General features: G+C 36.2%; 1 protein-coding gene and 1 long non-coding RNA gene across 3 annotated transcripts; one reads left to right on the top strand and one right to left on the bottom strand.

Moving 5' to 3' along the window:
- Nucleotides 1-1,625: 1,625 nt before the first annotated feature.
- LOC147290162 (regulator of nonsense transcripts UPF2) lies at nucleotides 1,626-11,820 on the bottom strand. Of its 2 annotated transcripts, none has more exons than XM_086237521.1 (18): nucleotides 11,709-11,820; nucleotides 10,810-10,900; nucleotides 10,386-10,473; nucleotides 9,931-10,133; nucleotides 8,681-9,025; nucleotides 8,292-8,396; nucleotides 7,959-8,086; nucleotides 7,532-7,708; nucleotides 7,345-7,426; nucleotides 6,488-6,766; nucleotides 6,109-6,306; nucleotides 5,882-5,983; nucleotides 5,177-5,428; nucleotides 4,859-5,077; nucleotides 4,555-4,725; nucleotides 3,781-3,966; nucleotides 2,996-3,463; nucleotides 1,626-2,760 (listed from the first exon to the last, which is right to left on the bottom strand). In XM_086237521.1, exons 2-18 carry the CDS (start codon nucleotides 10,870-10,872, stop codon nucleotides 2,257-2,259), a joined length of 3,570 nt encoding a protein of 1,189 aa, XP_086093647.1. In that variant the 5' UTR covers nucleotides 10,873-10,900; nucleotides 11,709-11,820; the 3' UTR covers nucleotides 1,626-2,256. The 2 variants fall into 2 exon arrangements, with proteins under 2 accessions (XP_086093647.1, XP_086093648.1); XM_086237522.1 differs by lacking the exon at nucleotides 11,709-11,820 and adding an exon at nucleotides 11,565-11,696.
- Nucleotides 11,821-16,733: 4,913 nt separating this feature from the next.
- Nucleotides 16,734-18,688, top strand: LOC147290161 (uncharacterized). Its single transcript, XR_015121353.1, has 2 exons — nucleotides 16,734-17,128; nucleotides 18,233-18,688. It is a non-coding gene; the product is annotated as an uncharacterized LOC147290161 (long non-coding RNA).
- Nucleotides 18,689-27,293: the final 8,605 nt, after the last annotated feature.

The following is a 27,293-nucleotide window of genomic DNA, read 5'->3' as shown; positions in this document are numbered from 1 at the left end:
TAGTCAAGTGGGTTCCAAGAGTTTAGGTGTCACGTTTTGTACCAAAGTGAAAGTAGGAATGTGGGAGCCACATGTTCCAGTTATGGCACGCAATTCTTAGCTGTAGTTTATTCACGCAATTGCCCCTGATTATAGGGTTTTTTCTCACGTTACCCCCTTCACATTTGTTTGTCTCAGATAACTCCCTGAAAGTGTATTATGTGTCTCGGGTTGCCCTATTCCATGTTTCCATGTCTCAGATATTTTGCTCTACCCCTCTGCAGCCCCCCTCCCCCACCCAGCACCACCCCAGCCCAGCCCAGCCCCACCTCCACCTAGCCTCGTTCGAGTCCTATCCCTCTTCAAACCCATTATTTCCTTCTCCATCTAGAGAAAGATAAGTTTTTTTTCAGGTTTTTATTTTTTTATTTTTTATGTTTTTGTTTTTTAAAATTTCTAGTTTTATTTTTAAATAAAAAACTGCATGGATTACTAACATGGCATGTTGGGTTCCACAAATCTACAACATGGCATAAAAATGACAAAGATTGGTCTTCTGTGATTGAAAAGACGAAAATATCTCACCACATAGATGCCATGTCAGCAAATTTAACGGTAGTGTAGAAGAACTTGACAGAATCGGACAACTCAAGACACATAATACACTTTCAGAGGGTTATGTGAGACAAAAATTTATTTTAAGGGTGAGAACTAGATTTTATTTTTGTGGGCCGAGGGTGTCTCTATATTGAGTACTTGATATGAATGATAGAAATATTACAAGAGTTCAATTCTTTTTGTTTTTTGGATGATGAAAATATAATAAACAATTTTAATTAGGTTCAACAATCTACTCTATTAGGAATTAAAATTCCACTTATCAAGGTAGGACTTCTAGTTTCGATCGAATTTTTATTACTACAGTGGTGAAACATTTATTCTTTCATATTCACGACAAGAGTTCAATTCTTATCCTACTCTTTCTTGAATAGAAAAAAAAAACCCACTTATTGCTCTTAAATTCTAAGGTATTAATGGTCTACTTTAAATTCTAAGGTATTTGTCCTTTACAAGGATCTGAGATGCCTTTGATTTTTTGTCAAAGGCAGGATGCGTCCCAACCCACCCTGTTGGGCATTCTCTACATCTTTGAGACTCTGATTTGAGGATTTGGCATCTGAATGTTGATAAGTCCTATGCTGCCTCAAGAGAAGCAAGGAATAATTTATGATAAAAAAGGCCATTGGGGTATTAGAAATGTAGAATAATGATTGAGAGTGCAAGTCTGCAAGACATGCCATTCATATTATATCATCTTTCACACAACTCACGCTGAGAAGAAAACCAATATCAATTTTTAAAGAGTTAATCCAATATTTGATTTTGCAGTTTACTAATATTTATTTATTATTGTCTAGGTGAGATTAGCACAACCCTGAGTCAAGCTTATGTGAAGTTTTACTCAATATCATTAACCATAGTTAATGTGTTGAATAAAGTATTTGCTTACAAACCACTGACCATGATTAATGTGTCATATGATACATGTTAAATAGATTAGTAATGGTACGTCATGCCTACTGATGAACATAATTGTACTCACAGCCAATATAGCAACACAGCTTCACAAAAATAGGCTACCAAAGTTGAGCTAGTAAAGATTGCCATTTTACCATATCTGTATAAGCAATACCGCTCTTAATCAGTGTGACACATACAAAATATGTTAAACTAAATACAGAATGCAATATTTGTCAGATCCCAGGTACTAAACTCGATCAGAGTTTTACACGAACTCTTTCATATTGACAAATATACACACAGGGAGACCTCATACATCAGGTTCTACACTAAATGTAAGATTCTGACCCCCAAAGAAAAAAGATATAAAAAACTAAATGTAAGCTCTGAGCCTCTGATTATAGCTACCCCATGGCATATTTGCAGATCAGCACCTCATTATCACACAACCACCCTTTCTTGTGTATCCTCGTCTTGATTCCTGGTCAGCTATCCCCGTCTATTGATTATTTCCCCATAACTGCAACTATCTTCTTACAAGACTACAAGACATGTAACCTTGCAGTGTGGAGGGAAAGGTCCAGGTCGATTGTCCAAAAAGGCCTGGCTTGCCCATCAGATAGGAACGTCTCATGAAATTACTGTTGAACTTATAGGATAAGCACAGATTTGAGCAGAAACGAACTGCACCTGCAAAATGAGGGAAAGCCCACAATGGAGACGTTCTGGCTTTACGGCTTTGCAATATCACACTTCTCACTTTTTCCTGCTGTAATAAACTCCTCCGCCGGAATAACTATGATACCGATGACGTGTTCCACCACCTCTACCGCTAGTTCCTTCCCAATTGCTGCCACGGCTGGCAATTCTGTTGCCCCCACTCTGCATATAGTTCAAAGTTTGGATCCCCAATCCATTAAGCTCCTCCTCTTCTCTATCGTTATATTCCAAGACCAGCCTCTTGATGTCTTGTTTCTCTTCAAGCTCTGCTGCTTCTTTCTGTTTCGTGCTCTGTACAAGAGAGCAATCCCGAGGGATGTACATCTGCTTTGTTTGTTGCTTGTTACCACGCTTGACAAGAACTTTCACCTGGACCTCCTTGCTTCCTCCAGACTCCTCATCCAACGTCTCATCACCACTTTCCCCTCCAAGCCCCCTTCCATGATGATCCTTGATGGACCCCTCGAACACATTCATTGGTATCATCATATTTAATGTAGGTCGACCACGCAGCTCTTGCCTGCGTTGCTCCATGCTTTCCTGTGTTCAGAAATTTTACAACGGCTGAAAAACTGTTCTCAATTGTAACCCATAAGCATCATAACATTCAGTACAAAATCAAAGTCAAAACAGTCACGGCCAGTAAGAATGCAACACTTAGTGACCATGATTCCATTCATTTAGAATGTTCACATAAGAGCATTACAATAATCAGATGAAACTATTGTGCAGATCAGGCAACAGCAAGGACACACAACAATAATATAAATCTTACCTGCATAACAGCCTTGAGATCCAGCTCAAACTTCTCTTCTTCCTGAGGATCCATCTCCGCAACCTTCTGTCTGACATGGACTTCATCATCCTCATCAGATGCAGGTCCACCACCATCATCATCATCATCCTCCTCACTGTCAGATCCATCATCACGATTCTCTTCGTCTAATTCTTCATCATGTCCGTCCGGATCAATGGTGCCACTTCCTGAATCACTGTCACTATCTCCAAGGTCTTCATGCACCACACCATTTTCATCAGTACCATTCACAACACTCTGCCCATTCCCTGACATTTTGTTGGAGGTGGTCCTCCTTGAAGGCTTCTCAGTGTCAGAATGCTTCTCACTATTGGCTTTGTCGGTGGGGACAGTCCGCTCATGCTCCTCGAGTTCTATTAGAGCTGCATTAACTTCTTCAATGGATGAGTATCGGGTCATGTTGGGGCGTAGTTCCGCAAATAAGTCCTGCAAGTGCCTTAATACATGAGCTTTCCCCAATATAGAAAGATGGAGAGTAATATTGATCTCATATGCATTGCATATAAGAATTACATAGAATCTTCAGAAAGGAATATTTCAAAGAATATAAAGGAAGACAAAGTATGTAAGAGAAGAAAAATAGACAGAGGTCAGTTAACTTTAGAAGATCTCAATACTAAGTTTCCATAACCTATATTATTTTATGCTTTTGTCTAGCCAAAAAAAAAATCTATTCTTTCATGCCTCAACTCAAGCAGTAGAGGGTGGGGGTGGGGTTGAAGGATGCGAGCAGCATAACTGACCTGTAAGTCAAATTCAACATCTAGAGGTAGTAAACCTTTGCTCAATATATATCTCTGAAAGTGCATCAAGAATCGATCAAGTTTCCTCTTGGAAGAGCCTCGGTCAAAGTAGTGCCCACAGGTTTCAAGAAGAGTAATAACCATCCTAATGCGGAAACAATCTTCAGGTGGATCCAGTACATCTTGCTGGTATCACGGAAAAGAAAGTATGACTAAGTAAGCTCTACACTCATGAATAAAATTCAGTAACAAGCAATGTACGATACATATTTCTTGGATATTTCATTCTTAGTATCCAAAACTTGACAAACAAGCCTGCCACTTTAGAATTATAATTTTAACATTGCAAAGATATCCAGTAGTACTAGAATATTTCTAAACATGCACCGAATACACCTCTACCTTTAGTATATTAGTTTTCAAGACAAGAACACCTATAAATTGACTAAGTCATGACTAAATAGTTAAATTATTAAAATAAAATAAAATAAAAGTTTTAACTTATACATGCCTAGACAAATATATGTAGCTTTTATATATCACTTTCTTGTATCATATCTGGAGTTTACAATAATTGTCCCTGTATCCAAATCCCTATAGAGTTATACGATGAATCAACGAACAAGCACAGCATTATATGAAGAAAAATTAAACAAATAATGCTTTTCATGACAGGAGAAAGTGTAAGCCATGCTTGTCAGCAGAGCCTAAGCAAAATTGCTCAAGTACTATTCATTATCAGAAATGTCTATGGAAATGAATAAAATTACAAACCTCTGATGTGCCATGGCCAAAGACAAGAATCAAGTATAGAGTCTCAAAAATAACAGAAGAATCTACATGCTCATAGTTGTATAGCTCTCCTAAGAATCGCATATGAGCAATTCTTCTTTGCTGCATCCCATACTCATTTAATTCTAGGCCAAGCCTGATTTCCTCTAAAACCTGAAAGTAAAATATAACTGTGAAAATCTAGAGGTCAAACAGTTAGAAATGTTCGAATTTATGGACACATGCACGCTTATGAGAGATGAAAAACTAAAATGCAACACAAAACTTTTGGAATGAAGGAAATGACCTCGTCAACAACAGAGACAGCAAATTCATCATGATAGCGACTCAGACCAGCAGTGAGAGAAGCAATCAAGTGGATCTGACCATACTTCCCTTTGTGAACCTTCATAAAGCATTTTAAAAGATATGGCTCACATTCACTCCAAGGTAGTTTACGCAATTGCCTAAGCACATGCTCTATGGTAGACTTATCAAGATCTGAGAATAGCAACTTTCTTATATACTGCAAAGAAAAGAAAAAGTAGATAAAGTTTAATTCATATGTTGAACATACCAAAATTAATTTGTAGAGGAAGAGTTGAACCTAAAAAATGATTTACACCTGATGCAATGGAGGACGGACTTTAGCGACTCGTGCAGATCTCTCAGGCGGTTTGCACAGGTAGTAAGCATTTTCAACAAGGGTGCTGTGCCGAGGATCCAAATTTTTTACATTCTTCAAGCGCATCAATATTTCCAACATGTTAGCCATCCGAACGGTAGTTTCAGGAGACCGATACAGAAAACGCCCACAAGTCTCAAGAAGATTGCAAGCAACATCAATGTTATGATGAGTGAAATCATCTAAACAAGCCTGGCAAGAAGATTACATCAAAATTTTAAGTAAACAGCTCACAAACTAAATGCCCCAATGAAAATGAAAATTAAATCTTAAATCTCAATAAACAACATCGACTGTACGTTAACCCATCTTCAACTAAATTTGAATTCACCACACAGAAAGGTTGCATTTAAATAGACAAGAAATGAAAAATGAGAGCAAAAAAATTGACTGCATTGCAAGACATGTCCATATTCTTTCATGGGTAAACATTGAAATTTCCAGGGAAAGCATGTAAGAATATTTTCAGAAACTCCGACAGAGGCTTAAAAAGGGTAAAATAAAGGAAAAAGTAAGAAAACCCCTTCTCCAAGCAAAGACACTCAGAGACATAACTAAGAGATATTTTAAGGCTGATATACAAGGCACTGAAGGTATTTTCAATAATATAACCTATGTATCCATTATCTGTTCAGTGCACATTACCTTCAAACAACTAAAAACAAGACCAGCTGGTGCAATTTTAAACTTGCAGAGTTCTCCGATAAATCTAATATTCCTAATCTTGGTTTCAATGTTCATCTGATCCTGCAGAATTACAATACAATAGAATCATTAACTTGTCAAAATGGAAGTGAGGATGAAAGCGATTAAAAACAAAAAACAAAAAGCCCCTTCTATTTTCAACAAAATACATCACATGCAGAACCGACCTTTTTATTAATTAAGAAGTTGAACTCCTCCTCTAGCATTGCTAAGAGCATGGAAGAGACATCCTTCATACAAGTTGACAGTGTGGCAACCATGCGTGAGTAGTAAGGTAGTAGCTCCAATGATGTCCTGGGGACATTAAACACTGCCCTCACAAGCTTTTTTCGATTTGCTTTCGAATTTAAATAACAAAACTCTACCTGAAAATATATAAACAAATCTTCAACATGGATCATGAGGAAAAATAGTCAAATACCCAAATGAGAGAGAGGGAGAGAGGAGAGAGAGAGAGAGAGAGAGAGAGAGAGAGAGAGAGAGAGAGAGAGAGAGAGAGAGAGAGAGAGAGAGATAGCAGTAGAGCTAAGACACAGATCTAATTACAGTCAATTGATCAATAAGATCACGGCTCACGCAACCAGGGAGCCTCTGCAGTAAAGCATCCAAATTTGTCCCTTCAAGAATTTTAAGTTTCTCCTTCTCATTTTCTCCTTTTCTGTCACCTTTCTCTTTGTCTGGATCTTTAATCTTCTCCTTATCTTTTTCTTCCTTTTCCTTTCCTTTCTCTAAGATTTTGCTTTCCTGTAAAGCACCAGCATCTGCAGAAGCCTCTCCAGTATCTTCTATGGTCTGTTGACTTTGGTCTGATTCAGGTGCGGGTTCCTTCATAATGAAAATTTTATAAAAGTTCATATGAGTATATACATACAAGAATAAATTTTACAAGACATACAGCAACAAAAATTTAGCATGCTTCTCATGCTTGCAAACAAAGCATAGTTCCCACCGCTTATGTTGTCCACAGATGATATCCCTGAACAAGTGTCAAATGGTTGCTTCTGAACACAAGAGTCCAATATCTAACGAACTTGCCCAATCTTAATGAAATAAAACAGGAGAAAGATGGCAGAAAAAAATATGTGGCTCTGAAGGACTAATTTCCACTTTTTGAGCAGCTAAACAAATCCTAATTCATCATGTCAGTCTACCATCAAGCAGAACAATCTTTGCTACAGAAAATGTATCTATTATTAATATAGAAATAAGTAGTGAAAACCATTGAACCAAATACTGAGATTCAAGGGCCTGTGCAGCCATTATTTGGAAATGTTCTGTGATCCTTCGAGAAGGGAAGGGAGGAAGGGAAGGGCTAGCCAGCTATCTTTGTCACAATTGTATATCTCAGGGTATATACTATAGCAAAATCCTGTACAGAAAAATGCCGAGATATGGTTCCTTACAGTTGGTTGATCTTGGGTCTTTGCAGATTGCTCGCTGATTTTAGGCTCTACTTCTCCCAATAATACTGCCGGAACAAATGCTCTGGAAAAAACATATAGATAACATCTTACTACATTTCAAGTCAATCTCTACTATTTAAGAAACCACCATCTAGTAAAAGACAAATATAATTAGACTGAAACCAACCTAAGATCCGGTAAGCATTCATAGAAAGCCCTAGTATCTTCATCATCCCATATGGCTTCAAGTACAGAAGAATCCTTTCCAGCAGCAGGAGATGAAGCATCATCCCCACTTGTAAGCCTAGTTGTGTGACCATCCTCTGGCATTACTGGAGGCTGCATATCTAGTGCTTCTGCTAAACTGTGAGGAAAAAAAAAGGTAATTATAATATCACATATATTAAACTCATAAAATTTGTTTGTAACGGTAGAGGAATAAATCTTTAGAATATCACATCATTAAATTTTGAAAAGATACAAAGGAAGGTCCAATGTAACATAGAAGACTACCATGTTACAACAAGACTTACATCCTAATATTGAGACCTGACAGATCCAGTCACCAGCACAATACAAACAAACAATGGCAGCAAAATTGTAAACCAACTTACGATGATACATTGCGGTACAAATGGTCATAAGATTTCCTGAGCTTTTCATATGTAGAGACATTTTCATCACTGAGCTCTCCTTTAGCATTAAGGATTTTTGCATTTTCATTCTCCATTTGGTGAAGTGACTAAAAGTACCAAGAAAATTTCATTAATTACAACCAGTATTCCACTATTCCACTATTAAGACAAAGGAAAAGAATTGTTGGCAAGAAAAGAAATTTGACGATTATAAGCTTAGTCCCCCCACCCTTCGAAACCAAGAGAGAGAGAGAGAGAGAGAGAGAGAGAGAGAGAGAGAGAGTTTCTTAATAAAGGCAGCAAAGGTCTTACAGAATGCTCAGATTGAAGTAATTCTGCTGCAGCATCATAATAAGTTTGAAATGCCTTCTTGAAGAATTTCTTTTGATCTGGTGTGATATTAAGGCCCTTAAAAAACTGTGGCAAAAGGTCAGAAGAGATACTATCGGATAGAAGATTGCCAAGTAATCTTGACACAGATCAAACACCAATCATATGAAACAATAAAAAATAAATAAATTTACAATCATATATAGGTTTCTCAAATCAGAAGTAACATCACATGGAAATCACTGGAGATCACATCCTGCCCATATGATACTATATGAAAACTTTAATGGAAAGCCATACAAGGCAAACAAAACAATACAGAAATATGAGGGATGTGCTAATTAATGACACAAACCAAAGAAAATTCATACCTCTTCATGAATTTCTGGCCCAGAGAGTGGAAGTCCAAGAAACATTCTTCCCTGCCGAGCAAAACTAGCAAGAAGAGTTAAATTTGTCTGAGTAGTATCGCGATCCTTGAAGTGTTCTCCGCTGGTAAGATCCTTAATGATATTCACAAAAATACCACCGTCTTCTATAACTCCAACAAAGTAAAGTTCCAAAAGGAGTTTCAAAGTGCTACGCTTCTTCATTGCCCTCAGGTTCCTGTCTGCATCAGCGTCATCCCCAGACTTTCCAGGAAAGAAGATTTTCAAAAGACCTTGAACTAGGCTTGGGGAGAAGTCTTTGTATCTTTGATGAAGCAGAGAGCAGATCTTTGAAAAATAGACGAGTGTTAGAAAAGTGCAAAACACATAGGTGTTACCTATAAATATGTCATTCAGCATTTGGCAATAATTTCATTTATGCACTACATAATAGACAGGGAAGGCATGCAGGTGTGCATACCAACTCAAACAAGCAGCCCATTTAACCCAAGTGTATCTTTCTTTTCCTATATGAAAATATAATGTACTACAAAACCAACCAAATTTACAATTCACAGTTTGTGCTAGCTGAGAATATCACCATTGTTTCTAGTTGAGACCTATATGATAAAACTCCCCACTAGTTATCACCAGAAAACTATAAACTATAATCAGAATTTTCTTCCCAAACTTAGAATAGAGAAAACACCAAATACCCCCATCTCACTGGTGCAAGTGAGACAACAGAATGAGAAGTCGGAACCTTGAACACTTACTGCCTGAATTTTTTTTAAAATTTGAAAACCACTTATTTCCTATTCAAAGACCAAAAAACTGGACAGAACAAAGTGAAAATATAGTTCAGCATTCATTTCAGCAGAAATAGTACTTCGCAGTTGACTATTATACAGCATGTCATTTCAGCAAGTTTTGCCATCTACTCTTAAACTAGATCAGCGTTTTGGAACCCACAAGTAAAAAAATTACATAAATCTAAGTTCATGTAATTCTAGATATATAAGCTCTGGAAATAATCATATTGTGTCTCAGACACATTTACTGTGCGATAGCATTAGCTAATTAATGTTGAAAATTGAAATCATTCACTGGAGGAAATCCAAACTAATACATTGTAAGTAAAATCGAGGATAAATTGCCCAAATAAAATAATTATAAAAAAATTTCTTGTTGAAATATAGAAAGAGGGAAAAAGAGATTAATATGCATTTGAAATTCCAATTCAAATCCACAACCTGAACTGCTGCTTGTATGTCTGACGATCTAAGCTTGGCATCACAAATAGCAGTAACAGCTTCACTAACAAATTTGCTTAGGTTGACACCTCTCAAATCATCCATCAGCCCTTCCCGCTGCTCTTCATTTATCTGCTTTAGTTTTTTAATAACAGCCGTGTTGCGCTTAATGCTGGAGTCCAATGTCCTCAGAAATCCTGTGTCTGTAAGTCAGAATAAACTGTCTTATTTCCAATATCCATGCAGAAATCATACACATCGACTATAATTCCAATATAGTAATTTTTGGAAGTTATTTGATTATGTTAAGACAAAATATATAAGAGATGAAACAGTTTCAGAAGCACTAGAAATTCTGCCAACTAAACATGTAAAAGAGAGTAATAAAAAAAAGGCATAATTCGTTAATCATTCATTTGCATGGTAAATACTAGAATCCTACAAAAGTTCCTGACCAGGCCTCTCAGGGTTCAAATTGCTTTGACGAAGAGTCATCTTTGCCTCAATTGATTTCTTGATTTCCTCAAGCCGAGCAGCAGCTTCCTGCCAAAAAGAAGCAATACCTGTGTTACCATAATCACTTCTAAAAGAGATATAAGTTTCCAAGAATGAGCACAAGCAACCAAAATGTGAATTTAATTTTCAAATTTTCAATTACTATGTTATTTTAAATAATGTTCAGCCTTAACTCAATTGAGAGACAAGATAATTTATTTTATCAAGTACAATGGGATCTCTAAACCCAATTCATATGCAGAGTGTAGGAAACTTCTTTTATTTCAAATCAGACAAAAGGCATATTAAAATAACCAATGAACAAAGAAATATAAGAATAAAGTTATAACTAAAGATCTCTTGGTGACAAACGCAGCGACATACCTCATCATCTTGCTTCCCTGGAGATTCGCCTCCAGCGCGGCATTCCTCCTCATGGTGATCCATCTCCCTACTAGTATGGAGTGACCGACACCTACATAACAAGGCATTGTCCGGTTAATTAATACCCGTTCCACAAAACAGAAGGCCGTATACAATGTATAACTAATTTACGACACTTGAAAAACCTAACGCAATTGCAACCCAATCAAGCTATATCACCAATTTGCTATATTATTCCCACTTCAAAGAACGGTAATCCCAACTGTGCAAAAAAAATTCACTTCGGTTTCACAGCATAAACTGTGAATCTTCAAAAGAGTCCACCACTTTTTTTCCTGACTATGCAACTTTCAATTGTAGTATGCAGACTAGTCAATACACCCAAGCAAGCCCCTTTGCCCTTAAAAGTTAAAACCCAACAAAGAAACTAATTGGTGTTGCCCCTAATGGTCATATACAGTTACAAACCACATGCAAATTCCCAAGTGGAACTTATCTAGAAGATACCGGAAATGAAAAACAATCACATTGGCATGTAAAAGAAAGAAACTACAAACACTTCAAAAATTCATCAAATAATAATCCACTGTTTGATTAGGGTTTCAGAAACAAACGGAGCACAATATTAATATTATATCTAAGATAAGTTCCATAAAATTCAAATAAACTCTAATCACATGCACTAGCTTTGGTTCCAATAATTCGAAGAAAAAATGAGCACGAATCAGATTATAAGTAGCTTGAATTAGACTTACACAAGAAGAAAAATGAATTTCACAAGGCCGTGTACGGTAATTGCACTCACTGCCGATATCTCACTCGCGAAAACCGAATATGCATACACATGTGTTTCTCTGTGTGTGACTTTGTCTAAGAGAAACAGAGAGAAATAGGGTTACCTTAATCGAGATTAAGCCGCGATGTGACGACGAAGAGTGCCGAGAGAGAGAGAGAGAGAGAGAGAGAGAGAGGGCCAAGCCCAAAGGTTAGTGCAATTGGGGCTGAGTTGCGAGTTCGACGAGACGATAATCCATATGGAGACCTGACCCGACTGGTTTCAGTGTGTTCAAGGGTGGGGCCACGGTTTGCCCATTTTGGACCTTCTTATTTAGGAAATCGGGTGTGGACAGTGTGGTTAAAGTGGATCGGGCAGCCCACCTAAAAAAGCCCCTGTACTCAGGTGCTCTTGATGGGCCGTTATTGAAGACAAAATATATGGCTTGGGTCGGCCCATGATGAACCTATAATGGATTTTATTATGAGCCAAGAATCAAAAGTCGAATCTATGAGAGATTTTCTAGTGGGGCAGTTGTGGCACATGTATGATGCAACTTTCAATAATATACTGACATGTATTCTTATTTAAAGTAAAAGCTTACAACATATTGTCATAGCATTGGACGTTCGTACCATAAACTACTATTGTCTCATACAAGACATTTTGTAATAGCTTTCAATATCTTGGTGATTGTCTTAATTTTCTAAAAAGAAAACTGTTTTTTTATAGCTTAAATAAAAAGAGGAAAAAACTAGGATGAGAATCAGGCAATCATTGTCAGGGGTCATCCATCCTTATAGGAAACTAGGGAATTGTCAACTAACTCCCACCAAAAAATAATCAGACATTCAGACCCATTCCCACCAGTGGAATATTTCCACAGACAAACCCTATTTAATAACCACCCAAAGTTTCTTTTCTTTCTTAAAAAATATAAAAGAAATTAAGAATCCCACCTCCATTCAATTTCTTCTTCACCTTCACACCCTTCACACCCTTCACAGAACAATACAACTTCTTCAAAACTAGGTTTCATTAAGTATGGATGCCTTGACCAACAAGTTATCTACCAAGGTCATAGCAATGTTGCTAGTACTGAGTCTAGTTACACGTGCGGCATCGATACGTGTGTACGAGACAAAGAAGGGGGTAAAGGAAGACAATGTAGAATACCAGATGAGATCAGAGATTTTCGAATACGGAGCTGGAATGGCACTCTACAGGTTGAAGGACAATCCCAATGTCTTAATACCTGCAGACAAATTGCAGTCAATGGTGTAATGCTTAGAGAAAGGGAATCACCACCGCTCACGTCCACTGATGAATTGGCTGCATGAATTTTTTCTGCAATGAAAATTAGCTTGTATTAGGATCAAATCTTGTCAAAGTAAAAGTGTTGATTGGCCCAATATGCTTGTATCAGATAAGAGGATTTATTGCAATCTCAAAACCAAAATTTATTGGATTAAAAATAAAGGGTTAAAAGTCCATCAAACTCAGCTTATGCTCTTGTCACATTTCTTTACTTGCATTCAATCAAATTCTGACTTAAACTCAGGAACAGTGGTAATTTCCCAGTCACCATCAGTGACTTCAACTACAAATTCAACTGTCATCCCATGCCAACATCTGTCTGTCTGAGGACCAAAGAGCTTTCATATTCTTTTCACCAATAAATTATTAAATTATAAACAGCTTTCATATCTGGTGGGGTCTTGAAGATGGAGTGGTTAAGCTTCTGAGATGGCAAAGAATTGACATTGGAGTTATGCATGAACCATGTAATTTTCAGGAAAAGGGTGACCTTTGGCTCTCCTTGGCTCTGACCATTGATAATCAAGTTGGCCTTATCTTCTACGTGGACTTATATTAACATTCTTCTTTATATGCTTTGGTCTCTGATGAAAACCCCTCATGCTTCTAGAAAAGGATTTAAACATTAATTATCAGGCTTTAATTACATACTAATATACTATCACACCAAAAAGAAAAGCCTTTAATTGCATAAAAAGGGTATAAAAAATTAGCCTGAAGGAGGTAGATTTTGGATCCCACAACTACCATATCATTTCACCAAAGCAAGTGAATTCCTTGTGGCTTTTGACTGCCTTCTGTTGCTTGTTACCGGAGGTCCGGAACTAGTAGGCCCTAAAAAAATGACAATTATAAAAGTCCTAATGTAAGTCTTTGAAATCATCACTTACTTCTTGTTATAACACCCCCAAAAACTTTACACTAAAAAACAAACTGTTTGATGGTGCCAACTGCCTTTTGACACAAACTCAGACCCAATCAGAATTTTCCACTCTCCTTTTGCATTTAAAAATTTCAGTTCACACCGTGTGAAACCTTCTGACTGAGCCAGTCACCCCACCCCAGATCCCATGTGTATAAATATATGTCCCCACACCATCTGTGCTTCCCTCACAAAATCTTCTCCTTTTCTTCTTCTTTAATGACTCAAAATTTTCTCACCCTTCTCCTCTGCTTTTTTCAGAAACAGGGTCTTCATTAACTCCTCTTCTGCCTTTTGCTTGCTTGTAAGCAGAGCTTTTGCTTAAGTTTCAACCACTTCCACACAATCCAAATCCATGGAAGCTAAATACAGCCCAAAGAAGCCAGAGACAATGCTTCCACCTCCAAGAGGTCAAATTAAAGCTAAAATTTTCAGAGGGTTGGTGTTGAAAGTGAAGACTGCAGCAACAGTTGTTACCGGACTGGGAAAAAAGAAAGGAGGATGCATTGGAAGGCAAGCCTCTTCAACCCCACTGCCAAGCACCTTCACTTCAGAAGAACACTCAGATATATGACCATTTTAGTTGAAGATGGAAATGGGTTCATTATGAAATTACTGTATTATATTTATTGCAGGCCATTATAAAAATGGTAGCTACTAGCTATAGATTTTGCAAATTCTGTATCTGGACCATTGTAGAATTAGCATCCCTCAGTGCCCTTTAGAGTTTCCATTTCTTCAAGTTTCAGAGAGACTTTCAGATACTTGACCAAATTAGCTGAAGAGGGAAATTGGTATGAAACTATGAAATCACTGTATTGATATGTTTGTTGTAGGCCATTATAGAAATGGTAGCTATGGATTTTATAAACTTTGTTTCTGGGCTTGAAGCTCTTTTTATCTGTAATTTAAAACATCCCTCAGTGCCCTTTAAAGCTTTCCATTTCTTCAAGTATTTTTATTTTATATTATTGGATTCATAGAGAATAAATAGTAGTGATATATTCGTTATCATGTAGTCAATAGCAGAGAATAGATTTCAGAGCATTTAAGCTTAATAAATTTGTAATCAATTTGGAAAGAAAAAAAAATTGCTCATTTTTTAAATTTATGGTAAGACAAGTGTATGCGTCATCAAACATATATAATTAAGAAACGTGCTCTCTTTTGTTCTGTAATAGGTATTAGCAGAGGTACTATGTAACTGTGCTGTTGTTGTAGGCTTTGTCCCAAAATCGTCTTTAATTAAAAAGTTTTCAGTTGGCGTGAAATATATTCTCTTTAAGTTAAATTTCTCCATTTCATTAATTTATATATTATAAGTTTTCAATTGGGTTGCTCTTAAATCTTACCTGTTAAACAACTTAAACCAGACTAACCAGTCAACCCCAGTTAGAGAGAGAGTTGAGAGAGAGAGAGAGACAGAGACAGAGAGACAGAGACAGAGGTTTGCTTAATAAGTTAATAGAACAACATTATCTGATGTGATTCATATTATATTATTATATGTCAGATGTGGTTTTATGTTTGGTTAAAAAGGACTGTCCATTTGTGTATTTTAATAATATGTCTTTGGTTGAACATGTCTATAATCTGTCTGTTCAGGAATCCTTCATATGCATTCACACTGCATGAAACTATGTGACACAATTGGCTTATATGCTCTCTTCACTATTATATACATGCACAACCTACTTTGGTCTCATCAAACCCCACTTCTTCTTTCTTCTCCTCCTCATTCACACTCTGAGCTCTCCTACACATTACAAATCAGAAAAATGGATCAAGGCAAAACAACAAAGGCAATGCAGAGAGAAAAAGTCACTCTTCCACCCAAGAGAGGCAAAGTCAAAGCTAAAATATTTGAGGGCCTAAAAGAGAATGTGATCAATGTTATAGGTACAGGAAAACAAAGTGACCATGGAGGCCAAAGGGCCAAAGCCCAGGTTCAGCAAATCGACCAGCATGTGGGAATTTAGCTGAGAAATGAAGTGTTTGAAATTGAGAGCAGAGGCATTGTGTTCAGACATATATACTTGGCTTTCTGTTGGCTACTTTTCAACTTTTTTCACTGGCATTCTTTCAGTGTCTATTGAATTTACTCATTATGAGAAGTTGTAGCCTTAATTAAATGTGATAATTATTCTCTTTGACAAATTGTACTTCTGTTTTGAGTGGTACATTAGAGGATTAAATTCTAGAAAGAATTTGATATTTGAGCAACTTCCAAATTGTGGAGAGAGTATTAGCTCTCACATGCAGCTTAAATGTATGTACACATCATACATACATGGTCTGTCAGGTCTTGGTTGAAAAAGAATATCAAACCAGACCATGTTTTTGTTTGAATTTGCTGTTTGCAAGAGATTGTCCATCGCTGATGTATGTGAAATTCGTGGCAAAAAAAAATTATGTGAATCTCACTATATAATCTAAGAATCCAAATGCATTTATGACTAAAAATAGCCCATCTGCGTGACTATGAGTAATGTATCTGTGCTGATAAACTTTTACAGGAACCAATATAAAAATTGTGAGCCATGTTCAATCATACAAAATTGTAATTATTATTACTATATTAAGCTTGGGTTATTATTGTCTATGTGAGTAAGAGTAATTAAAATTTGCTTTGAACTGGGTGGGGTTCCACCTTCAATCCTCACATGCATGTAGTCGAAATACTTTTTTTTTTTTTTTTGATAAGTACAGTCTAAATAGTTAACCCAAACCCCCTTTTGCGTTTGTTTCTGTTTGGTTTTACTTTTATCCACATTGTCATCCCGCCATCCTGGACTAGTGGCTTGTGCATCTCTTAGCGATTAAGGTAAAGGTGCATGACAGCTTGCCCCACTAAATTACAGGGATATATATACAGATAGAGAGAGAGAGAGAGAGAGAGAGAGAGAGAGAGAGAACACCCCCCTCAGCTCACCAAACACTATCCATTTTCTCTTACAGATCAGGTGAGGAAAGGAAAAGCCATGGCTATCTCACCAAGAAGAGGTCAGATCAGAGCTACAGTATTTAAGGAAGCAGTAGAGAGTGTGATCACCATAGCAGGAGTAAGAGCCATGGCCAATAACCCACCAAGAAGAGGTCAGATCATAGCTAGACTATTTCAGGAACTTGTAGAGACTGTGATGATCACCATAGCAGAAGCAAGAAGGAGAGTCTGATACCAATTTTGGCCAAACCCCAGGTTCAACAAGTGAGTGGCTAGTCTTCTATGATGAGATTGGGAATTAAAGGAAGGGCATGCCTTTCAGTCTTGCCCAATTAGATCTATGAGACTGATGAGAGAAAAGGTAGGCTTTTTGTTTATGTTTATGTTTTAGTTTTAGTTTTTTTTTTTAAGTTTGAGGGTTTGATGGTTGTTCATCTAGAAATTTAACTCTACCTGTTTCTGCTAGAACTGATGTATGATTCAAGAAGAGTAATGGATAATATGGGGTTATCTGTTTATTTAATTATGAATTAGCTTCTCTCTTTGCAATAACAGCTCCTCCAAGATACCACATGCAGCAACCCCAATCCCAATCCATTATTTAATTAAGAGTGCAGAATCTAAAAGAATTACTAATTTATAGTTATTTTAATAAAAAAATTCAAGAAAGAATTTGATCTTCAATTATTAAGCAAACTTCTTTGCTTGTACAGGGAAATGATAATGTTTTCACTAATGAAGGAACATTACAACTAGAAATTAACATGTATTCAAACATTGGTCCCTTTCTAATGTACTCTTAAGTCTTAACTCATTAAAATCATACTCTGACCTTATTTGTTGTCTGACATCATAGAATTGGGTCACCAATTTGTCACTCTAGGCAGAGATGCATAGACATCTATATATAGATGCAGAGATATTAGCATCTATAAATAAAAGGGTATAAAAATTAGCTTGGAAGAGGTAGATTATTGATCCGGGATCCCACAGTCGCTATAATTTCACCAAAGCAAGTGAATTCCTTGTGGCTTTTTTTTTTTTTTTTTTTTGGTGGTACAGAGGAGGGCCTTAGGCCCAGAATCCTTGTGGCTTTACTGACTGGCCTTTTGTTGCTTGTTTAGCACTACTAGTGAAGCCCCCAAAACTGACAATTATGCGAGTCCATAAACCATCAGCATTATATGTTATTAGAATATCCCAAAGACTTTATATAAAAAAATCCAGGTCTTTGATGGGTGCCTCTTTGACACAATGCAAACCCACATCAGAATTTTCCACTGTTTATTTGCATTTAAAAATTCCAGTTCACACTGTGTGGAACCCTCTGACTAAGCCAGTCACCCTACCCCAGATCCAATGTGTATAAATATCCCCCAACACCATCTATGCTTTCCTCACAAAATCTTCTCCTTCTTCTTCTTTAGTGACTCAAAATTTTCTTACCCTCCTCTGCTTTTTTCAGAAACAGGGTCTCCATTAACTCCTCCTCTGCCTTTTGCTCTGCTTGTAAGCAGAGCTTTTGCTTAAGTTTCAGCCACTTCCACACAATCCAATTCCATGGAAGCTAAATACAGCCGAAAGAAGCCACAGATAAGGCTTCCTCATCCAAGAGGTCAAATTATAGCTAAAATTTTCAGAGGGTTGGTTTTGAAAGTAAAGACTGCAGCATTAGTTGTTACTGGACTGAGAAAGAAGAAAGTACGATGCACTGGAAGCTAAGCCTCTACAACCCCACCACCTACACTTCGCAGGAACACTCAGATACTTGACCATTTCAGTTGAAGAGGGAAATTACTGTACTGATATATTTGTTGCAGGCCATTATAGAAATGGTAGCTATGGATTTTGTAAATTGTGTTTCTGGGTTTGGAGCTCTTTTTATCTGTAATGTATAAAATCCCTCAGTGCCCTTTAAAGCTTTCATTTCTTCAAGTTTTTGATTGGATTCATAGAGGAGAAATAGTATTAGATATCATTGTTTTCATGTAGTCAATAGCAATAGCAGAGACTGGATCTCATAGGGTGTGGTGCATTTAAGCTTAATGACTTTGTAATCAAACTGGATTACCGTAAGAAATGAAAATAATTCCTAGAGTAAAATAAACCCAAGTGGGTATTTTAGTCACGTTTCTTTACCTGAATTATTCTATCAGATTCTGATTTATTCCCATCCTAGATTTGTCAAAGGACCAAAAGAGCTATCAAATTCAATATTTGACAGAAACATAGAGGCATAGGGCAAGTGGGGGAGTGATCAAGTTTCCCACATGGAAATCGTGAAAGAGTCTATTTTGGAGTAATTAATTTTGAGGAAACAAGTGAATTTGACTCTCCTTTGGCACTTAGCAATTAGCATAGAAAAAGGTTGGCTTATCTCTAGAGATAGAAAGGGTCACCAAACCAGCGTTGAATTCAAGGTTTATTCATAAATCATAATCATGAACATAAAGGCAGCATTAATGCATGTATAGGACTATGAATATAAGGAGATAGCATATGAAGAGGGTAGTTTGGTCCCAAAACTATCATCATTTCTTAGGCTAGCCCAAGGACTTGGAACTACCATTCACCAAAGCAAGTGAATTGGTTGCTACTTTTTTAACTGATCTCTATTTCTCAGTCCTCATTCCGCATTAGAGAAGAGCTCATTGTTTGTATCAAAATAATTCCTAAAAGAATGAAAATAATTCCTAAAAAAATAGAAAAAGTCATTTTAAATGTGTAGTGATGCAGGTGTATGTATCAAACATAATATAATTAAGAAACATGCTCTCTTTGTTCTTTAAGAGGTATTAGCAGGGGTGCTATGTAACTGTGCTGTTGTTGATAGCTTTGGCCCAAAACAGCTTTTATTAAAAAATTTCCAGTTGGCGTGCAATATATTCTCTTAAATTTATGTTTCCTTTGATTAATCGATATATAATAGTTTTCGTTTGGGTTGCTCCTGAATCTTACAAGTTGATAAACCAGTCAACCCCAATGAGAGAGAGAGAGAGAGAGAGAGGTTCGCTAAATGGGATAGAGAAAGATTTCCATGGGATAACATTATCTGAGGTGATATATTATGTGTCAGATGTGGTTTTGTGTTTGGTTGAAAGGACTGTCCATTTGACTATTTTAAAATTTGATTTGGTTGAACATGTCTAGAATCTATTTGTCTGTTCAGGAATCCTTCATACATTCACATTGCATGGAACTATGTGAGACAATTGGCTTATGTGCTCTCTTTACTTATATGCATGCACAATCCCCCTTTTGTCTTATGACTCTTATCACACCCCACTTCTTCTTCATCTTTTTCTTCTTTAAAATGGAAGGCAAAACTACAAAGCCAATGCATAGAGTAAAACCACCTTTCCACCCAAGAGAGGCAAAATCAAAGCTAAAATATTTAAGTGCCTAAAAGAGACTGTGATCAATATTATAGAACCAAGCAATCAAAGTGATCATGGTGGCCAAAGCTCAGGTATGTGGGAATTTTAGCTGAGAAGAAAAGTGTTTGAAATTAAAAGCAGAGGCATTGCATTCAGGCATAAATTTGGCTCTCTGTTAGAGAATATTCAAGTTGTTTCTGTGACAATCTCAGTTTTTATTGAATAGAAGTTGCAGACTTGGTTAAATGACATGTGATAATTCTCTTTGATATTTTGTTCTGTTTGAGTGTGTAATAAAACAGAATGAGAAATATGGCACTATTTTGGGGCTGAGCACATTAAAAATTATGTGAAAGAAAGATTGTTATCAGTTTCATGTATAAATAACTGGCTGCTGGCATATCCTCGGAGATCCCCTCTCCTAATAAATTAAGAATAATAACAATCAAACTGCCTGTGCATGTGCATGTGCATGTGCATGAGTGATGAGACCTTTTTGACAAAATTGGCTAATTAATAATTGCTTCTCCTACTGACATATATATGGAGAGTACTCTGCATGGCCTGCAGATTCTCCTTAATTTTCTCCTTCTTCATCATTGGCTTCTCAAACACTATTATTCACTTTTCCCCCACAAAATTCAGCTGACAAATGGAAAACAAGAGCAATAAGGAAAGAAAGGAAAAGGAAAAGGAAAAGGAAAGGCCATATATGGCCATCCCACAAAAAATAGGACAGGTCAAACTTCAAAGCTAAAATATTTTTGAGGAAATAGTGGAGGCTGTGATGATGATCACCTTAGCAGGTTTAACTAGAGGAGGAAAGTGTGATACCAACTTTGCAGAAAGCCCAGGTTCAGAAAGTGGCTACTCTTCTGATGACAAAAACTGAAAGGGCAGGCCTTTTGAGTCCTGACCAAATAGAAAAATAAAAATAAGAAAATAGATCTATGAGACTGATGAGAGAAACTGAGAAAGGGCAGGTTTTTGTTTTTGATTAGTTCAAGTAATTAAATTTCGGATTTCAAGAATTAAAAAATATGGAAATTTCCTTTGAAAATTCAAAAGAATTTCGATTTCGTTAGAAATTTAGATTTAAAACAATTGATACTTCTAACAAAATTTTGACAATTTTGATTCGATAATATTTCGAAACCTTCAAAAAAATGAAAATTTCGAGGAAATTTTCAAAATTTAATTCCTTGAATTAGTTGTTTATTTTTTTATTTTTTCTTTCTTTCTTTCTGTTTTTCAAGTTTGAGGGTTGAAGCAAGCATATTAATCAAGTTGTTCTGCTACCCTATCCCTAGCTCTACCTATTTCTGCTGAAATAATTAATGTATGATTACAAAAACAGTAATGGATAATGACAAAAAAACTTTAATCTTTGTTGTTTATTCTTCTCCGAGGAAATTATAGTAATAGAACAATACTTGACCAGGAAAATAAAACTAATTCCTTAATATGTGCCTAATTACTTAATCAACTCTTAATTACATAATTCAAGGCTAAATAATTCAAATATTTTATAATCAAATTATAAGCATCTAATCATAATCAAATCAAGTCATAATCCCATAAAATCATAAATCATTAATATGGATTATCCATTTATTTGGTTATGAATTAGCACTCTGTTTGAAATAACAGCTCCATATTATGTGTGTGTCAGATGTGGTTTTGTGTTTGGTTAAAAGGACAGAGTTCATTTGTCTGTTTTAATTTTTTTTTTCTTTGGTTGAAGATGTCTATAATTTCTTTATCTGTTCAGGAATACCTCGTGCATTCACATTGCATGGAACCATGTGAGACAATTGACTTGAATATATGCACTTCACTATTTTATACATGCACACCCCACTTCGCTCTCATCACACCCCACGTCATCTTCTTCTTCTCCTACATACTACAAGTCAGAAAATGGAAGACAAAACTTCAGAGCCAATGCATAGAGAAAAAGCCAGCTTTCCATCCAAGAGAGGCAAAATCAAAGCAAAAGTATTAGAGGGTCTAAAGAAGACTGTGATCATGACATATTGTTCTGTTTGAGTGTGTATTAGAGGGTCATATAGTAATATTTAATTGAAAAGAAAAATGCAAGGATAAACCATCTAGAAAGAATTTGATTTTGACCAACTTCCAAATTGTTGAAACACTAAGCTAAGAAGAGTGACTCTCATGGTTGCTATGAGCTGTCACTCAAATGGATTTGTGGCCTCTTGAAATCCCTTTTCTTTTTCTGATTATTTAATCTCATTCAATAATTTTTTTTGCTTTATGCGAGATATGGATGTATATGGACTGAATTTGGACCTTGTCTGGCGTCATAAGCCTATGTCATTTACATGTCATATACACCATCTAAATTGCATACACATATTGCTGTTTCATACACTGACATTAAGATCCAAATGCATCTATGGCTAACAATCATTCACATGCATAATGCATTATATTTCTTGTGTTGTCAGTTCCTGTCCATTTAGACCATTTGTTGTGTAGTCAAACGACTTAGCCAAGAAGTTAACGTACCGAAACTCTTTTTATGTTATAAGATAATCCATGTGCACGATTGCATCGAATCTTTCCCATATTTAGTATTCAAACATTGCAAGTACCTTTTTGACAAAATTGGATATTCAATGATGCTTTCCTCCCACCACTAAGATATTATATATAGACACTATATAGAGCTTTTAATGAGACATTTCTGATTTTAGCTAAAAATAAGAGACATATTGTGAGCTCATTTTGTGTTGTTTAATAATCTTAATCATCTATTTTTTAAGTCTTCATTTAAAAGTTGTCATTGTTAAAAAATTAGTTAAATTAAAAATTAATTTATTATTTAGTTATCATCAAATCATTGAACAACAATGTGAAATTAACCGTAACGTATCCTTATGTTAATTGAAAAAAAGAATTACCCTTTTTACTAGAAGGTGCTTGTACCTCTATATATAGAGTGACCACTCTCCACTACTCACCATTGGCCTGCAGGCTACACCTTCTCTCTCTTCCTTTCAAAAACAATTCATTTTTTCCCACGAATCTGCTGAGAAAAGAAAAAAGGAAAAGCCATGGCCAATCTACCACCAAGAAGAGGTCAGATCACAGATAACATAATGAGGGATTTGGCACAGGCTGTGGTGAACATAGCAGAAGCAGGAGCAGGAGCAGGAAGAGGAAGAGCCATGGACAATCTCCCACCAAGAAGAGGTCAGATCAAAGCTAGAATATTTGAAGAAATTGCACAGGCCACCACCAAAGCAGGACGACAGTGATCTGATACAAAGTTTGGCTAAACCCCAGGTGACTTACTCTTCTGATGAGATTGGGAATTAGTGGTTAGGCCTGCCCAATTAGAAAAGGTTTGATCTATGAGAGTGATGAGAGAAAGGGCAAGTTTTTGTTTTTGTTTTTTTTTTTTCTTTCCTTTCTTTCTTTCTAGTTTGAGGGTTTGAAGCTTGTTGTGCTAGAAGTTTAACTCTGTCTAGTTCTGCTAGAATTGATGTATGGCTACAAGAAGAGTTAATGGATAATATGGGGTTATCTGTTTATTTAATTATGAATTAGTCTCTGTGTTTGTTATTCTCCTCCAAGATGCCACAACAACCCCAATCCCAATTTCCATTATTTGATTAAAAGAATCTAAAAGAATTACTAATTTATAGTAGTTATTTTAAAAAAAAAATCAAGAAAGAATTTGATCTTCAATTATTAACTAAACTTCTTTGCTTGTACAGGAAAGTGATCTTTTCACTAATTAAGAAACACTATCACCAGAAACTAACATGATTATTTAGACCTTCAGTTCAGTATACTCAAAACTGGGGTTACAATCAAGTCAAGCCAAATGTATTGCAATTTCATACTTTTTTGGTTTGACTGATCAAAAGGTTCAAACTTGGCTTTCCAAAATTCCAATTAACTAGTTTGAGTCATGATTTGATTTGGTTTGGTTTGATTTGTCATGGTTTATAGTTCCAAGCTCAAGCTTAAACTGGACTACAATTAAGCTTTTTCACCTAAAAGAGTTATATTAATTTTTCCATTAAATCAAGAAAAAATCTTAAGAAATTTGCAGAGAAGTATATAAAGTGACCGTTTTCAAGTAATTCATATTCATCCTTCATGGACAAGCCAAACCCATATCTTAGATTGGTGTCATTCCAATGGACTTTGGATCATTGGGAATCTTATCCAGCCATTGATATAATACTCATTGTTTACCAGGTAAACTCATCAAACCCATTATTTGACCTTAATTTTTTAATGGTTGCCTGACATCATGGGCTTGTGGTCATCACTATGTCACTCAATCTAGGACCATCCCACAACTTCATAAGTTTAATCAATGTGTTGGGTCTGTATGTGTGTTTTAGTATACATATGGCACAGAATTACATGAGACAGCTAATTATTACTAAATTTCTTTATTGAATTTCAACTGATTTAATCTAACTATTTTTTCTCCCAAAAAAAAAAAAAAAAAAAGGTATTCTTTACTCCAGTAGCAAAAGATTATGTTGTTTGCTTTCAGTTGTCCAGTAGCAAGAAACCTACCAAATTAATAGTCTTCCTTTCTTCCTCTAGTAAAAAGTTTTCAAACAAGGAGACTGAGAATTTCTCATTCTAGGACATAGCCACTATACCTACTTATATGTATGAGAGAGAAAGAAAGAAATAGAGATGTTCAGGGCTGTTCACACCTTTAAAGACAAATTTCCTAAGATGGTCATGTGACTTAGGCTTTAGGAAGAACATCAAATCTGAAATATTATCTATTACATTGATGGGAACCTTCGATTTAATAAAAAAGGAAAGTAGTTGTTTACTTGTTCACACCTCACATCAAATGCATTATCTATAAAATCTTGGGGAAAAAGCTACAGAAAGATGAGGTAGGGAAATATATTTGAATTATATTTAAAGCATAGATGTTGTCACCATCATCATTGTGACTGGTGTATGGAGCATGGTCTTGGTAAAACAAATAGTGCACCAAATGGCCTGCATATCAAAGTCAAACCCAAGTGGGAATTTAGTCACGTTTCTTTACCTGAATTATTCTATCAGATTCTGATTTATTCCCATCCTAGATTTGTCAAAGGACCAAAAGAGCTATCAAATTCAATATTTGACAGAAACATAGAGGCATAGGGCAAGTGGGGGAGTGATCAAATTTCCCACATGGAAATCGTGAAAGAGTCTATTTTGGAGTAATTAATTTTGAGGAAACAAGTGAATTTGACTCTCCTTTGGCACTTAGCAATTAGCATAGAAAAAGGTTGGCTTATCTCTAGAGATAGAAAGGGTCACCAAACCAGCGTTGAATTCAAGGTTTATTCATAAATCATAATCATGAACATAAAGGCAGCATTAATGCATGTATAGGACTATGAATATAAGGAGATAGCATATGAAGAGGGTAGTTTGGTCCCAAAACTATCATCATTTCTTAGGCTAGCCCAAGGACTTGGAACTACCATTCACCAAAGCAAGTGAAGGTTGCTACTTTTTTAACTGATCTCTATTTCTCAATCCTCATTCCTCATTCCTCATTAGAGAAGAGCTCATTGTTTGTCACCACTAGTGAGATTCCAAAGGCCTTTGGTACAAGTCTTTGAAACCATCATCTTATGTCATTGCCAAATCAAAGACCGAGTATAAAAGACAGCTGTCTGAATATAAGAAAACAGCTGTATGATGGAAGCCTTTACAACACTCACTCAATTCCACATTAGAGTTTTACCTTCTTTATCTCTAGGTGAAACTCATGTCATTCGTGTTCACACTATATGAAGCCTTCAGTAAATGAATGATGCCCCTTCATCTCTTCTTCCCTCACAAATTTTCTTAAGCATTCCTTCATAATTATGAGCATAAAGGTAGCACTAATGCATGTATAGGTCTATGAAATATATATGAAGAGAGCATTCGATCCCAGAACTACCATCATTCTTTTTCGTCTTTTTGATGTCCCATTGGGACGAGATTGAACTCATAACTTATCCTAATCTTAAACTTTGTTCCTTTTCATCTTTACCACCTGGACTAACCCATCTTAATTTATTTGGTTTGCCATTTACAAGTACCATAATTCCACCAAAAGCTTTTTGAGTCTTTGACTGGACCCATGTTGTTTGCTAGCACCAGTGAGACTCCAAAGGCTGATGATACAAGTCCACAAATTGTCTTTGAAACCATTATCTTATGTGATAGCCAAATCGCACACTGAATATAAGAAAACAGCTGTGTACATGTAAACCACAGCTGTTGATGGGAGCCTTTTCAACACTCACTCAAACCCACATTAATATTTTCCCTTCTTTATCTGTGAGTCAAACCTCATGTTCACACTATGTGAAACCTTCTGACTATATGAATACAAGAAACTCATGTTCCTCAGTAACCCACATTAATATTTTCCCTTCTTTATCTGTAAGTCAAAACTCATGTTCACACTATGTGAAACCTTCTGACTAGATGAATACAAGAAACTCATGTTCCTCAGTATATACATGATAGCCCCTTCATCTTTTCCCTCACAAGTTTTCTTAGAAAAAAAATTTCCCTTTCCACCTCTGCTTGCTGTGCCTGTAAACAAAGCTTTTGTTGAGTTTCAGCTGCTCCCACACAATCTAAATCCATGAAAGATGAATACAAGAGGAGTCCTAAGAAGCCAGAGGCAAGGCTTCCTCCACAAAGAGGTCAACTAAAAGCTAAAAGTTTTAGGTACTTGGCCAAGAAAGCAACCATTGCAACCTCTGTGGTTCCAGGACTGGGAAAAAAGAAAGAGTGATGCAGTGGAAGTTCAGCCCCCACAGCCCCACCAAGAAGCACCTACACTTTAGAAGGGCATTCAGATGTCTGAAGAAGATGAGTCGGCCATAAATATTTTTAGCATGGCACTCTGAAAGTTCTGTAATCTAAGTTATGGTTCAGTAATTTTGTTAAGCAATTCCAATCAACATTATTATTTCTTCCTATATAGAGAAAGTTGAAGCTATGGAAATCAAGAGAGTAGAAATATGCCATCAAATGATGCTCGAGGGGCACCGAGGTTCATCTCATATGCAGTTACATAATGCTGCAAAATGTAGGGAAGGTAGGATAATGTAATATGCATGACACACCAGATGTTAA

The sequence above is a fragment of the Dryas octopetala genome, chromosome 3, assembly GCF_963921425.1.
Source record: "Dryas octopetala chromosome 3, drDryOcto1.1, whole genome shotgun sequence".
Taxonomy (NCBI): Eukaryota; Viridiplantae; Streptophyta; class Magnoliopsida; order Rosales; family Rosaceae; genus Dryas; species Dryas octopetala.
The sequence above is the reverse complement of the archived record's forward strand: the minus strand, read 5'-3'. Positions and strand labels throughout refer to the sequence as shown.